At 38.3% G+C, this 16,475-nt stretch overlaps 1 protein-coding gene across 1 annotated transcript in view; it reads right to left on the bottom strand.

The window, feature by feature from the left end:
* Positions 1-16,109, bottom strand: part of TMPRSS7 (transmembrane serine protease 7) — a 32,935-nt gene extending 16,826 nt beyond the window's left edge. The window contains exons 1-9 of the mRNA XM_009095481.3: positions 16,044-16,109; positions 12,551-12,743; positions 11,692-11,822; positions 8,671-8,738; positions 7,453-7,646; positions 6,358-6,396; positions 2,538-2,766; positions 1,600-1,730; positions 271-383 (exon numbers count right to left, since the gene is read on the bottom strand). Coding sequence (XP_009093729.2) covers positions 271-383; positions 1,600-1,730; positions 2,538-2,766; positions 6,358-6,396; positions 7,453-7,646; positions 8,671-8,738; positions 11,692-11,822; positions 12,551-12,743; positions 16,044-16,094 — 1,149 coding nt within the window. The 5' untranslated portion in view covers positions 16,095-16,109. The remainder of the gene's footprint in view (positions 1-270; positions 384-1,599; positions 1,731-2,537; positions 2,767-6,357; positions 6,397-7,452; positions 7,647-8,670; positions 8,739-11,691; positions 11,823-12,550; positions 12,744-16,043) is intronic.
* Positions 16,110-16,475: the final 366 nt, after the last annotated feature.

Here is a 16,475-nt window from a genome sequence, read left to right as displayed (position 1 = left end):
AATTCTGCAGGTTTAATATCAAAATTCTTAACTCTTCACCTTTGTAATACAGCTTAGGTACAATGTTCTCTTCCTTAAAAACAAGTGCACAGAAAGAGAAAAAACTGATATAAAACACCTGAGCACAGCCAGCTAATCAACAATGCCATTTCCATCAACTACTACATCTGTGAGGATGCAGGTTACTGCCAATTCAATCACCTCTGCTTTCCTTAAGCTCTATGTAACCAAAACACACAGAAATGCCTAAGAGAGAAAGAATAACACCACCTGGAAGTTCCACGCACACAGGCATTTTGGAGGATAATAGCTTGGGTAATATGGACTTGTGATTCTCCCTTCATAGCCAGTTTCCTCTTTTGTCACTATTGCTTTTCCACACCCTAGGGGAAAAAGAAAGAAAAAGAGGCAAAATTTGGCAAACCTTGATATACTTTCAGTAAAGCTATTCAGTGGACTAAAGCATCCAAATTTTTCAGAAGTCTGTCACCGCAAAGATGGGCAAGTCAGGAATTATATTTAGCTGGATTCAAACTGTGAAAAGAGACCCTTCCCAACAATGCACACAGAAGACAAAGGATGTAAAGATCCAGGGAGGAGTTCTGGTCTCTGCAGGACCAGAAGAACACACTGTAAAGTTTATCTACGTTATTTCACTGAAGACAGTTTTGCAAACAAGAATATCAATACATTCACACTGCAGAACTACACAGTGACCTCTAGTCTTAGCAAGCAGCCAGTTAGAAGGGAAATAGACAACATACTAAATGAATCAGCCTCCTGGAAACCAAAACTTTCTTGGATGACAGCTCAATGGATTTACAGAATTAATTAAAGACAAACTTGCACACACAGAGAAACAAAGAAAACTTCAACTTGAACTTAAAGAAAACCAACCAACCAACCAACCAACCCACCGCCCATGCAGAATAGAACTTGAAATTAATTATTATGGAGAATTTCTCACATGTTTTTATGATGGTATATTAATGCTTAATTACAGTCAACACGAAAAGTATGCAGCATCTTTTTGAGCAGCTTTAATTTCTTGCACTGAGTTGTGTGATATCTTTCTTGTGCCACTAGCATGATATTCCTTGCACTATTTGTGATTATGATCTCAACATTTCTTAAAGATTAAAGCAATAAAGTCATGAGCTTGATGCACAAACGTTACAGACTCTTTTGTGTTCCTGAGAAGCCAGGGACTGATAGCAAATTCAAAGCAACTGAAATTTTATTTTCTGAAAGCAGTTTTTAATGCTGTCATCCTTCCACTTTTAACTTGATGCTGGAGTCCCAAGGCAGAAGGGAGACCACTGCTACACCTGAAATAACAGCCCCATCTACTGGCATACTGCAGTTCTCGCCAACTGAATTCAGGGCTGCTTTCAGCCTCTTGTCTCCATACTTCACAACTAGTCTGAACAGATTACATTAATCAATAGGAGTAATTCAGAGGAGATGAAGGGGAGACAAGTACCTGTAAAAAGAAGAAACTCAGATACAGGAATCATTTTTCCATAGTCATGACAGACACTTCAGGATATTAGAAGAAACAATATAATAAACACACTTCCAAACACAGAACAAACCTACTTTCTTGTGTAATGACCTCAAAATAGCCATGGAATTCCTTTTGCTCCTTTACTTGTGCTGCCTTAAATATTACCAACATGAGATTATTTGTGGACACAAGTGACACCAATGAATCAGCTGGTTCACAGGCTCTGAGGGGGAAGAAAAAAGATCAAATACATAAGCAATCACTTAAAAAGCAAAAAGCTTAACACATTACTCTCATTCTATGCATAATTTTTTCACTGGTTCAGTTCTTATCTACTTCAAAGTCCGGTCAAATCTCCATGCTCTTGAGCACAAATGTACCTGTTACAAGGGCAGTTAAAAACTCAATACTGGAAATTCTTACAAAGATGAAGGAAATGGCATGAAAATTAATATGGAATGTTTCACTTTATGAGATAATGACTTCCAGCCTTCGATCCCAGTAAAAATGAATGAAGGGAAAATTAACAAAAAGCTGGAAGAAAGAAAAATCTTTTTTTATAAGACCAACAGTTTTATCTTCTTGTTGGGTAGTGGGAAAGACAAGAAAGTTAAAGTTATTCTTCAAGTCAGAAATTGAGAACCTAAGCAAATCAAGTAGTCACATTTAAAAAAAATTACTTTCCATTTGCATTACCTAGCAGACATCTTCAGTCCTCTACACAAACTAACATGTAAGTGAACACCATCAATTGGAACACATCAATTAGAGATACAGATTAGTACAGGACAGCTCTCAAAGACTCAAAAGCCAGTGCTCTGGTTCTGAGATTATACACAGACTGAAATGCCAGAGAAAAGGGTTTCAGAGGTGAATATGCTCAGCATTTGTCTAGTTCATGGAGGTGGTGTTGTTTCCTCTTGATTTACAGAGTTTTAACAAAACCAAACTGACCAAAAAATTATGATGATAGGTCTTCAGAAAAACCCCAAAAGTTGTCAATTAATTTTTAATAGAAATTTATACTTACCGGTAGAGTATCTTATCTTTGATTGGCATCAGAGAGTCATAAATGGTGAGGGAGTCAGTGATGCAGTTATCTGCTTCAATCTGAAGGGATACTATGGAAAGGCGGAGAAGGTGGCCCACAGAGGCAATAAGCTTAAAATAGCAGATTGCTCCCTCTGAGGTAGCTTGAGTATCCAGAGGAAAACGCTCATGTAGTTGGTCAGCATAGAGATCATACATGCAATTTGTTCCTGTGAAAATGCCACATTTTCAACACTGGATGCAATCACTCCAAACCATTAAATACACATGGCATTAAAACAAAAAAACCCTAAAACTTGTGTTAAACTAAAGCAAAGTATGAAGGCATATTTAACTTGGAAAACAAAGTAATAGCAGAATTATAGAGTGGTTTCGGGTTGTAAGAGATCATCTAGTTCCAAACTCTCTGCCATGATGGGGATACCTTCCACTCCACCAGGTTGCCCAGACCCCCATCCAACCCAGACTCAGACACTTCCAAAGGGCATCTACAGCTTTTCTGGGCAACCACCCTTAGAGTAAAGAAATTTTCCCACCCTAAACCCAAACTTACCCTTTCTCAGGTTAAAGCCATTCCCCTTTGACCTTGTGTAGCCTCCCTTTCTGGCTGTCTGTGTCACTCACTGTATTCATCTTAGATACAACTCTGTGGTCCAAGAACAGTCTATTTATAACAAGTACATGTCCAACAGTGCTGTTGCCAGGGTATTTTCTTGCAGGGTATTTGCACTAAAGCAGTGCCATCTTGTACAATTTTCAGTTAAAGCTCTGCGGAGTCTCTGGAGGATACTTAATTCTTCACTGAGACATACTCATCTACTTTCAAAGCATAAATGTACTGCTTGCCCCTATGGACATTAGGATATTTAAAATACATAAAACAAAATCAAAGGAAAAATGCAGCTGCATATCTGTATGCTCCCAGCTTTTTTATTGATCAAATATCAAGGTTCTCAGTGTTTTATCATGACATGAGCTAGAAGTGCTAGCAACAAATTCAGATTCACCAAGTCCTTCAGTTTGGAAGGGATGCTAGGAGTTTTCTTGCTCAACATTCTGCTCAAAGCAGGATGAAAATGAATTCAGACCAGGACTTTGTTCTGCCCAGTCTTGAAAATTTTTGCAGTGCTAGAATTCACCATTAGAAATGGAAAATGAAAAAAAAATTATGCAACCTACCCTACACAATATTTATTAAAAAAGGGGTAAAAATTTGTGTCATAATTTAGACAAGGATATTTGAGGAGAATATTACCCTACTTGCCTCCAATTTTCCAATTAAGGTGAAACAACTGCAATTTCCAAATATAATATGTTGAGGTCTTTATTTCAATTCAATATTGCAGCTAGCAGTCAGCAAAAAGCTTAGAGAATTTTTGTTTGGTCATGTCTAAAACTCTTAACATAGCTCTTTAAGAGGTGAGAAGGAAGAAAAATGCAAATTAGGTAGAATAAGATCAAAAGTGAATATTTGTCTTAATTTCTGCCTACTTCAAACATAAGTAATAGTTACCATCATAGAACACCAATTAAGAGCACTGTGAAAGTTTACTACCAATTGTTGACTCAAATTAAATGTTCACCTAGCTAATCAAGATAGGAAGTGGCAGGCTTTGTCCAACTTCTACTTCTAAATTACAGTCTTGAAACTGTGAATGAATGTAACATGAAACTAATGCTATGAATGTTTATGAACAATCTGTAAGGGTCACATTCCATTTAAATGAATTACAGTTAAAACTATTAAAATAAAAAGCTTTTTTTAAGTAATTGTTCTTCCTTATTCCTTGTTCTTACCTCTTCACAACAACATTATTTTTATAATAGTTATTTTTGCTTATCTAGTCAGCCTTAGCAGAGCCAACTTTGATCATAATCTCTAAAATTATATGTAACTACCATTATTTCTTCTAAGTATTTAACAATGGGGTGAGCTCGCTGTTGTTATGAGGCACAATTAAGAAATTCAGAGCTGACTCTAGAACTACAAGTAGTTCAAGCATACTAACTTGAAACTAAAGCTGGATAAAGTCTTTACCCAAGCAAACCCAGCACAATCAGATACTATGGCAATGCCAGAACCCCACATCAGCTGGATGTCCAAAAGTCCCTTCTCCAGCACCACTCTTCAATAAATCTGCTCTCCATTTTGAGCCTGAACCAACCACTGGGTTCATCTCCATACCCAAAGTTAACTCCATTGCTCTCAAAATACAGCCTGCCAATGCTTCTTCGTTTTGTGCAGATGCATGTTCACTTTTACCTCTGCATCGTATTCCAAAGTCCTAAACAGACACAGCCAAAGAATCCCAGCAAATAAAATTGCACCAGTATAAGATTCTCAAGTATTGTGGCCATCCATGCTGTTTATCCCCAGGAGCTTCATTATATACACACTCCACACTTCCCACAGATACCAGCTGGCACCTGTAGGTGCCTATACAAAGTCTCTAAAAGATGTCTAGAATATGGCAGGTCATCCTCCCATTGTGTAAAAGACACCATGTAAGTCCTAAAAAGCCCTAGCAACAATATTTATGTTTTGCTCTTCTTAATTTCTTCTTTTTTAGGGGTTTTAGGGGCTGCATTCTGGAATAAATTGGAACCAAGTTCCAACTGTGCTAACTTCTCCACCCTGAAACATGGAAATGGAAAATGAAATCGCTATGCAAGTAAACACCAATACGTAAAATTCTTTATAGAAATATATGCACATTAATTAGATGGTTTAGAAGCCAATCTTGTTATGCTTTGCAGTTTAAGTTGGGAGGCTTTTAACAAATGAATGCTATAGCAAACTTGACTTGAGTTTTGAGAAATGATGGGCTATTAGCAATATAAACATTGGACCATGCTCTGTGACCTGAAGTCCGCCTGTGGACCTCAGAACAAGCAGAGCTTGACTTGGCTGCATGGCGAAAGTAGTTGCTGGATTCCAAAAAAAAATGCAAGCTAAAACCTTTACAAGGTAACAGAAGTGCAATAAAATGTCTCAGGAAAGAAAACCACAAACATAGAAAGCTCTAAGGCCCTTGAAAAACCAAAATGGTGAGACTTCTCAAGATGAAGAGTCATGCTGTGTCAAGTAGCAAGGAAGGTTAACACATCCCCAGCTGATTGATAACTGTTGGCCCAACAGAGTCTTAGTAGGTGTCTCCATCAGAGGTGCAGTACTATTGCTCAGCCTAGTAGCACCTTTTTTCTAGGTACCTACTTCATGCACTAGTGAAGGGAGATGTACTGTACTTTTGACCTGCTTATTCAGTGCTTTGCACACTGGAAAATAACCCTTCTGGAAGGTTTACAAAATGAAACCAAGCAGGTGTGCAAGTAGTGTTTCCCACAACCCTGGCAAAACTCAACTGCCTAAAGTAATTACTGTTAGAGAATTCATTCAAAAGAATCATTAACCTTAGAGAAAAGGGAGTTAAGGTGGATAAAAAATGGACAAAAGCATGGACAACACATGCTCTTTTCCAGCATATTAAATTCATTACTGTCCAGTTAAGAAAAGGTTAATCTGCTGGTCAACACAATGAATAGCAAACATCTGATTTAGTTAGCTTCCTACTATGTCACCAGCTACCTCTAAAAATTTACTAGCAGATTAAAGGTAGATAGTTCCTGTATTTCTTACAAGCAAGATTCATGGTCATCCTTTTAGTAAGTCAGGACTTAAATGCCAAGGCTGAATTTAGCCCTCTTAAATTACCACACAACAGTATCTAAGTCCAAGTCATGAACTAAAAGCTTTGTTCTCCACCTGTCCTCTGCTGGAAGCTACCAAAAGGGTGAATTACCTGTTCCCGTTGTTGACCAATAATCTGACCGAAGACCTGCTGCATAGAAAAAAAGTTGTGTGAGTTCTCTTGTTTGCCTGAAATCCAGAATTCAGGGTTTAATTAAATCACACCTCAGTCCTAACACTGAACACACAGGACAAAACACTTTTCTCAGTGAGGGGGGTTGCCCTAGCCCCCTTTGTGGATGCAATGGGACAGGGAGAGAGAAACGGCAAGCATTTCTCACAGCAGCTTGTGAGAGATTTTAGGGAGTTGGAAAGATGTGATAACCTGTTGACCATAAACAACTTGCGGGGACTGTTTTTCTACCTTGTTTTTCCATTCCTCTCAAGGACAGTGCATGAGAAAGATGTTTGTGTTTGTTAGCCAATAGAGTAGAATCTATCATACCTCTCTATAAAAACCGCGCAGTTCGTTTGAATAAAGCGCTTCTTTGCCTTTGCTACGATCCTGCTTCTCGTCTGTTCCTGCCCTGACCCCAGAGCACGAGCGACACCCCTTTATATCTGAAAATTTTGCAAGCAGCTTTGGAGGTGAGGCAAGAAGAGACTGCATGGCAATTAAGTAAAGTCAGTTGAAGGACTGAGACAGAGGTACCCTGGACATCATTTTCTGGCTGATGCCCTTAGAATGGAAAATCATTAAACATTTTGTAGCTTAATACATTAAATATTCTTGAATCACAGGTTGTGAGTTTGTTCCCCAGACAGGAATGGCACAAGAGGAGTGATAAGAGTCTCATTTTCAATGAAGTGATCCACCTAAACCCTTCATGTTTTTATGCTTTTAAAATCACAGACTAACCCAAATCTGCCTACAAAGGTACCCATTTTACCTTCTGACTATGAACATAACCACTCCCAATACAGGAAGCTTTGCAATCACTACTTGCAGTGACAATTTGTACCTTGATTTGACCTCAAAACTAATTTTTATTTTTCTTAGTTTTTTTCCTCTATTACAATTTTAGGAATAGAAGCTAGAGATGTAGGATCAAGATTTTAGTTTATTTATAGAATTTTTTACTCCAAAGTAAAAATATTTGCTTAATGAAGTATTTCCTCAAGGATATGGATGTGTTCTAGTACTAACCACTTAGGACAATGGAATCCAAGTCGACTGCAAGGCCCTGAAGACTTCCCACTGAAGTCCGGTTAATGACACTTGTCTGAATGGAATCCTTTAAAATGGCAGCCACACAATCCTCACTCAGCACTTGCCCCTTCGCCTGTGGTACCACAAATACGATCCAGAAGTGAATAAGAAGGCCTCCATTGTTGTTGTTACTGAAATAAAGAGCTCAGGTTATTACCCTGTTGGAAGTCCTCTGAAGACTGGATTCTTAGCCCAAGCTTCTGAAGCATAAATTCAGAAGTGCATGGCTCATTTCCATATTTTATAATTACTTTAACCCAGTGCATGTATATTTTCCCCTTAAAGAAACAAACATGACAAATTCCAAAACACCAAAACACGCTCTTCACATCCAGTTGGGAGTATTCAGTAGGCTGATTTCCTGAGGGCTCCTAACTATGGAGATCTGTGGAAATCACATTGTCTACACATGAATTAGAGCTGGACTATTTCCTAAAGATCAAAACAGAAGTAGTAGAACAGAAACAGTAGAATTATAATCTCCAGAAATGCAGAGCCCTGCAGTGCTATGTACCTCACCCTGCACTGTGTGTTGCAGTATGTAGGAAATGATTCCTAGACTATTAAGGCAACACATTAGAGGCCATGTATGATCACACTAATCTCTACCTCGTTAGTGGGGAGAAAGACCTTTAAATTAAACACAGCCTAAAAACCTCCAGTTTCTGAACCGAAACTGTATTTGGTTCTAGAAGATTGAAATAACCAAACTTCTAACATTAGCTGCAAACATTAATATTAGAGTAAGAATACTTTATTGCATAGATTTCCTACTTCTGAATTTAAAAATGCTTTTATTTCAGTAGCAGTACTCATCAAATATGTGTGATTTAATCAATAACACAGAGTTGAGCTCCAACAGCATGTTTAAGTGGTTAAACTTCTACATGAGCCAAAGGATCACCAAACCTCTTTATTGACATTATTTCTGTTCATCTTGCATTGTATTTCTGCCAGACAAGGAACTGTTCATATGACTTTAGTTTGCCCTTACTTTTGTTAAGTGAATGGTAGAGGTTATAAACCTATTTTAGTATCAGTTCAAGTACATAGCAAAGACATTGAACTATAACTATTAAAAATAAGCTTGTTTTGTGGACTTATTACATTATCTACTGCCCAGCAGAAAAGCAATTACTTTAACCACAGTTTTACCTGACTTCTGAGACAGTGGACTGCTTGTAAAATTTGGAGAAAGAAGAAGTTGTGTAAACCAAGTTCATCTGAAAGACAAAGTATAAAGATTTAGCATTTTGAAAACCAGCCACACCTAGAGATACTATATACCTAGGCTTTTCTAGGAACAACCTATTTTCCACCAAGATTATGCAACATGCACACACTTCCAGACATACATCAGCCAAGCTAGGCAAAAGAGGAGATGAACAGACCAGCTCTTCAATGCATCTGTAACAAATCCAGTATTCCCAGGAAACATCAAATCTTCTGCCCATGGCCAGCTGGTATATACAATAATGCTCTTTCCATATAAATGAATTTTGACAACAGTGCACATCCTTCACCCAGAAAATCCCAAACAAAGAGTGCATCCCTATCTTCATGCCAAAACTTAAGGCCAAACTTCAAAAAATGTGCACACACTAAAACTTTTTTTTTTGGTGTTGCTGCTAAGGTACAGTGAACAGCACATACCAGACCTTTTCCCACAGAATCATAGAAAGACTGAGATAGGAAAGGGCATCTGGAGAGCATCTAATCCAATGCCACTGCTCAAAGCAGGGTCGACTATACCATGTTGCTCAGGGCCAGTTTTACGTTCAAGAATGGAGACTCCACACCTTCCCTGGATGAGAACCCCAGTGCTTGATTCCTGTCGCAGATAAGGAATTATTTTCTTAATGTGTCCATGGAATTTTTACTCTTTGATTCCTTTGTGTCTATTTTCTTCATTAACAGCTTATTATTAATATATTTCTTTCCAATACACACAGTGTAAAATGTGGAGAAGCAAAATCTCTGCATGTTCCCTGCTGAAGGACTGCCTTTGGACAAAGCAAGCTCCTGATTCTCCCTGTTGCTAGGCTGTGATAATACTGGTGTGACAATAACCTTCCTCTCCCCATCCTGTTCAAAGCCACAAGGTGGCATGTACCTCAAGCTGTTCGGACCTCACACTGCAACTTTATAATTAAAACTAATGTGCAAAGAACTATAACACAGAATATTGCAAACACTGTTGTCCTAAGGTGATGTTAGGATGCTTGTATCCCCATTCGTGTGTGTTATTTATGCTGGATATTATGTTCTGTGCCTTCAAGACTGGCTCTGAAGAGGGAAAGTTCTGTTTTGGCCTCTTATCAGCCATTCCCCCACAGCTGGTGGGACATACAGACGGGACAGTACATAGCGCTGTTTTTTGCTTTTTGCCCTGCTTTTCGCTTTTGCTCTTGCTTCTGCTTGCTCTTGCTTTTTTCCCTCTTCTCATTAGTTTATTTAGCTAAACAAATTTAGCTAGTCCAAATTCCTTCCTGGACTGTTTCTCCTTTCCTGTTTGGAACTACTGGAACCTGCTGTGGACTGGGACTTGGGAAACACCGAGAGTTTGCACCTTGAGGCTGCAGCAGCTGCCCCAGTGCCGGAGGGACCAATAACAGAGCAACTACCCCAGGAGAGACTTTCTGAATTTGTCATTTTTTCAGAGTGGTGAACGAGTGGTGTCATCTGGTATTGTTCATTTTGTGTGCTGGGAGGTGCTGTGCCTGTTAAATAAACAGGTTCTCTCCACTTTTCTCCAAGGAATTCTTCCCGAACTGGTTGGGGGGAGGGGCCATGTGGGTTTGTTTTCTGGAGGGACTCCCCTTTGGGGATTCTCTCCCAAATTTGCCCTAAACCAGGACAACTGTAAAAATCACATCCATATTAACCCTAACTTTAATCATTTGAAAGAGGAAGTTTAAACAATAATTTTAAGGGCCTAAATAAGGTGGGTAGAGCTCAATCTTGCTCTAGATTAAGGTACAAGAGATTTTATGTATTACTGTTACTATCAAATGGAAAGGACCTATCTTGAGAGGTTTTTCTACCACCACCTGGGGTCTCTGAGCCAGTAACAAAAGGGTTTTGAGGAGAACAAACAAAATCCCAAATCCCTCACTTCCCTACTAACAATTTTAGTCAACAGTTAAGGTTGCCAGTTTCAGCAATGCAAAATCCATTGATGAGTTCAGGCAAAGTTCACAGATAAAAAATAAATTCCAAGTAATGTTCAAGTAGGAGGTGGTGACACTGGCAGCTCAACACCTTCTCCCAGTTGCCTCTCTCCACTATGTATGACATGGGCAGGACAAGAGCAAGTCACAGGAAATACAGGACATTAGAGCTGTTCCATGGAAAGCAGGAAAAGGTGATGCCCTGCATTGGTTATCTGAAAGGACTTCAACAATTAATAAGCAGGACTTGGAAAGAGCTGCAAAACAGGAACATTAGTTCACATTATAAGATGACAAAAACTTAGTAATTACTGAAAAATTTCTTGGTTGCATCTAACTTTTTGTTTGTTTTTGTTTAGCAGTTTTCATACAGTCGCTTGAATCCTTATGTGGACAGCACTGCAGTTCCTGGCAAAAATGTATTTTTGCTCCCTACACCAAATGTCTTTAAAGTCAAATTCTCTTTTAACCAAGACTCCCTGTGCCCCGCTCCCCCACCCCTTCCCATTGTAGAGCAGCAATTGATCCAGAGTTCTATTTTTGCTTTGACTGATGCAAGGTATTTGGGAACTGTAATGGTCTTTAGAATACCTAGTATCAGCAGGAAATGTAAATTTCCTTCTGAAATATGTTTGTGATCCTTAGGGTAATTATAGATGCTTTAAGGCAGAAGATACCAGTGTAAATGCAAAAGAGTTCAAGATTTTTGTCTGTTTGATAGCAATTGAGTTTAAGGACTTTTGTAGAATTTTAGTCCCAGATCATAATTTTTGGGTGAAAGTATGTAAAATTTTAAGTCAAATGTAAAAACAAGATCCATTCAAAACTGTTTGTGATTAACAAGCTGAAAGCAGTCAGTTCCTTCATATCTCCAGACAGCCACCGCTTGCACATAATCCTCCGAGGGAGAAGGGGTAGAAGAATACAGCAGCCTCAATGGCCTCTAAACATCACTTGTCCACAGCTCTGATCTTTTTTTGCTAACCAAGCAGCCCACCCATCTTACCACATGCTGCACAGTCTGTGCCATAGAGAGGAATTCCTTTGATTCTTTCTGCCTATATTCTGGAAGAAACTCTATGTTGGCAACACGAAACAGTCCAACAAAATACAGTGCATCTTTGTTTTCTACCTGAACTGCAAGAAACAAAGAAGACAGTTAGCCTTTCTTTTTAATAACAATAAAGGTTTTTTATTAAATTCTAATCCAAATTAATCTATTTGGCCTAATCAACTTTGTAGTTTTAAACAACTACCCAAAGAACACTACACTTTTATAGCCAAACTGTTCTAGATGTGTACCAACTTATGGTTAATTGAGCTCCTGTTACCTACACACAAGATAAGATACCACCATACAAACAAGCCAGTGTAACTGAAGGCAGTATCAACATCCTGATTCTGGAGCATCCCTAAGGTATCTTAGGCAGTATTAGCATCAGGGGCCTAAAGAGGAAAACATAGCTTTTAATGCTTAGTTACACACATATTTAGTTTACTCCCCTTTTACTTCCTCAAATCCGTTCTGAAAAAGAATGTACTTATCTGAACTTCAGAAGGCCAAGAAACACAAGGGAAGGCAAAATTTCTGAGGAATCAAGCTCATAAAAATCTGCCAAGTCTATGCAAATCAGCTTGCACATTAAAATGTTTTTCATACCCCTGAAATAAAGTCATGTTCCCTGAAGCCTGCTTTTCTTATCACTTGTTAGGTCTTAGCAAAGACAAAAGTTTTTCAGACCCCATTTTAAAATTTTCATGTTTACTTTAGAAAAAACCTTCAGGACAACTGAGATCCTAAAATCATCTCAAAGTACTATTGGCGATAATGATATATAGAGTTGCATGAACTTTCAGCAACTCACCAATGAAGAGCCACAGTAATGTCCAGGTTACAACTCCTAAAATGAATAGAATGAGGGTAAAGAGAATTATTTTGTTTTGAAAATTCCATAGCAACTTATCTTTTTTCTTCAACTTGTCATGCTTTTTCCTTGCCAAAATCCTCTTTACCAGCTTGTCTTCTGCAGATACCATTTGGACTGAAATGTTGGCTGCCTAAAATAAGGTGAAAGACAGCAAAAATCGTGGAATGTTTCTAGCAGAAATTGTCTGATCAACAAGTCTCAACCAATTTGTTCCTCAGAGAAAAGTCTCCACTTCCTTCAGGCTGTGGAGTAGTGGCTACGGACAGGCTCTTCCTGCATACCTGGCTCCCTCTCAGAAGTTACCTCCAGTGAACAGGAGAGCACAGCACAGGTCTTGCTGAGATGGGACTTGCACAAAACCATCGCCTGGATATCCAAATGCTTGACAGTTTTTTTTGAGCTACAGTCTCAAATTTTCTAAGCTGGATACAAAATATGTCCTGACCATCTCATCTAGGTACAAAAGACTACATGACCATTTCTATATTTGCAGGAGTAGTTTCCACTTCCTATAAAGTATCTACATCTTGTCTGTTCTGGAAAGCCCATGTATACCAGACACCACCACCACGCCTCAGGCATTTTCCTCTGCAAAAGAAAATCAACACATTTAAGCAGACACAAAATGTTTATCAGTTGCTGCAGGCACAGCAAGAGCTGCCTGAAGAAGTCCCTTGCACTTCATAAAAATCTGTCTTTAGGGTATCTCCTGATACAGTCAAATGGTTTGTTGTGAGGTCAGCTAGAGGTTCAATCATATTTCTCAAGTCGATTCATTGTCTTATCTCTTCAGAGTTTAGCTGGCAAATTCCTGGTCCACTCAGAGTATTACTGACCATGTGTATTAGATATGAATTCTGTTTTAGCTGTTACACCCAGCTGCACCAGAATAAAATTACAAGAAAAAACAAAACCCCCACAACAAAACCCCAACAAACCAAAACCCACCACACATTTTCTCCTTACATAAAAATTATAGCATAAATTAGATAATATTGCTACATAAACAAGGAGCATTCAAGAAAAATTCTCTAAAAACATGTTGATGCCAGTGAGAGGGAAGATCTCAAGGAGTGGCTTTAGGTAGCTGTGGCTTGTCCATGACTGGAGGTGTTGACAAATACCAGTCAGCAATCAGCAGCAAGGGTTTCAGTGCACAGTCTTTTATGAAGCACAAAACAGTCTTAGACAAAATGATGTGGCTCAGGAGCTCATATATATGAAGATTAAACTGAAATTCATCAAGATGAAGACGAAAACAAATCAGTTTCTTCCCTTGGTTTTGGAACAGCTAGATTCATTTTAACAGCATCTTCAAAGCATGTCTCCCTCACCTCACAGCTGAATTTATGCCACTCAGAGGCCTCTTTAAGTGGTACATCATTTTTAAGCCGAGCAAATAAAAAAACTCTAAGATTTGCTCAAGATGCTGACAGCCTCACTCTGAGGAACAAACTGCTGTCCTATCACCTATCCCTTCTGTGCCCACACAAAAATACACTGAGGAATTCACACTCACACTAGAAGAGACACACTAACAGCAGAGCCCCTGACTTGGGCAGATCTAGCTGTTCCCTGTGCTCAATAGGCCTCTGCAGAGCTACAGCAGGTGATGATGAGGAGAAAGTGTGCAACAAGATGCTCACCTATTTACCAACATTGTATTGTTTGAAGCCTCTCAGAAGGTACCCTGCAAACATCTGGTTGGGGGCTGTCGGAGCTGTACTGGGATTCAGAACTATGTCACCTTGGAATAAACTCTGGATTTAACTCTCCGGCAGAACCCGCTCTCTTTCTCTTCACCATCACCTGAACTTTTTCCACCAGAGGTAAACTGAGTTTCTACTTTTCATGGGCCCATTCCGAGTGCCTGGCTGCAACTGCCTGCGAGCTAAAGGTGTCTCTGAGGAGAAATATCCCCAGCAGTCATATCTAGCTCAGTGCAATGAATATTAGCCCTGTTCTTAAAAAAATTTTAAAACCTGTGCAAGTCTTCACCAACATATTTTTGATACGTTTCTCTGATATTATGCACTAGTGATACTATCAAGAAGAGACCTCTGTGTATCCTCAGAGGAAGCATAAGAAAGATCCCCACAAATATCCTGCTGGTCCCCTAGTCAAATGCAACAGATAGCAATCTTTTATCTCAAGAGTGGAGGATGTTGTAAAAGGAGAAGAAAACATGGTAATAATTAATAAAAAGTAGAGTTAAAAGACTTAGTATGACCCTCTACAATTTCCTCAAACAAAATCTTTAAACAGAGAATTGGAACATTTCAGATTCATGTCTTCTATCTAGGTAATGAACTGCACTTGTTTTGTGTGCTCTCCCTTTATTTACCCATCTTCTGTATTTTTTACAAACTTTATTGAGTCTCTTTCAGGATAAAAATGAACATTTGTTTGTTTAAAGCTCTGAATTGTCACAAAGCTCCTTTATACTCTTAGGTGTTCAGTAGGCCAGCTTGAGGCAGTTCAATGAATGCTGAATTCTGACATCTGAAATTTCATCAAGAAATGAAATTTCATTTTTTTTCACTTTCATCAAGATTCCCACAATAATATTTTATATTAATGTTTTCCCATGTAACTCGTTTTTGTGGCTCTAGACCTAAACAGACAGATTTATTATTAAAAATTAAATCCTGTCAAGTATTGTTAAAAATTACTCAATATTGACATCACTGGATATATAAGTGGGCAGTTGAAACAACTGATGTCTTCATTTCATCTACTGTAATCCTCATCTTATTTTTCTTTAAAATCAATTCATGTATCAAGCTTTCCATGACAAATTTCTCTTTTACATGGGTTTCATAGGAATATTGAAAGCTGTGTGCTACATTATCAATATTTTCATAGTTTTTATTAATTTACCATAAACCTTTTATACTAAGGAAAGCATCAGCAAAGTTAAGCTGCTCCCTTCCCTCAGTAAGGAACATAATTCTCAATCCAGCTTTCCTCTACTGCAACTTAGTTCTTGTATTCTAGAACTGGTTTCCAGCTAACATAGCAATTTGACTATCACCATACACTAAATTATTTAATTACATCATTGTCATGAGTTAGCACTCACACAACAATCCCCTTCTCTATCTTCTCTGGGAAAAGCAAAACACTTTGCCTCCTTTAATGTTGCCTTTCTTGCCTAGAAGTTAACTTTTTTGAAAAACACACTGCATGACACCAATATAAGCTTTTATGTTGTCACACTGACACGTCCATTATTTCAATTGTCTGAAAATATATAATATTAGCAATTCAGGGATAAACACATGTTGATATTTTTAGACTGAGCTATAAACCAGAAAATGATACCAAATCTAACCATCACATTAATTTTAATACTTGAGAATTAGCTCAGAAGACATCTAAAAAAGTCAAGAAATATAGAAAATCAAGAATGTTTAAGTCACCTACTTACATTTACTTCATCTTCAGGTTTAGCTGTTGGGGGATCATTTTTTCCAGCCATTTCACCAGAATTAATTTTATGACTTGTCCAAGCTGAGAAAGAGCCTTGCACCTTTCCTCAGGCACCCCTTCTGCTTGTGAAGCTGAAGACAGCTAATTGCAAGGTCCAGGACCAAAAGAGGCATCAATTTACTTCAATGAGTATCCAGTTGTAATCTCATCTGCCCTACTGCACCTTTGCAAATGTTAGAAGACTGCTATCATGTAATTTCAGACTTCAAATTCAGACTGAATAAAATAGGCTTTTCATGGACTTTAAAAAGCTGAAATAATAAAATACAAAACTACAGTTAAAACTACAGTGCAAAAATCTATACATCACTGATCCTAATGGGTCCTTCCCAATTCAGCATAATCTATGATTCTGTGAAAATGTCATGAA

Source organism: Serinus canaria, chromosome 1 (genome assembly GCF_022539315.1).
Source record: "Serinus canaria isolate serCan28SL12 chromosome 1, serCan2020, whole genome shotgun sequence".
NCBI classification, from domain to species: domain Eukaryota; kingdom Metazoa; phylum Chordata; class Aves; order Passeriformes; family Fringillidae; genus Serinus; species Serinus canaria.
This window is presented reverse-complemented; position numbering and strand designations above follow the sequence as displayed.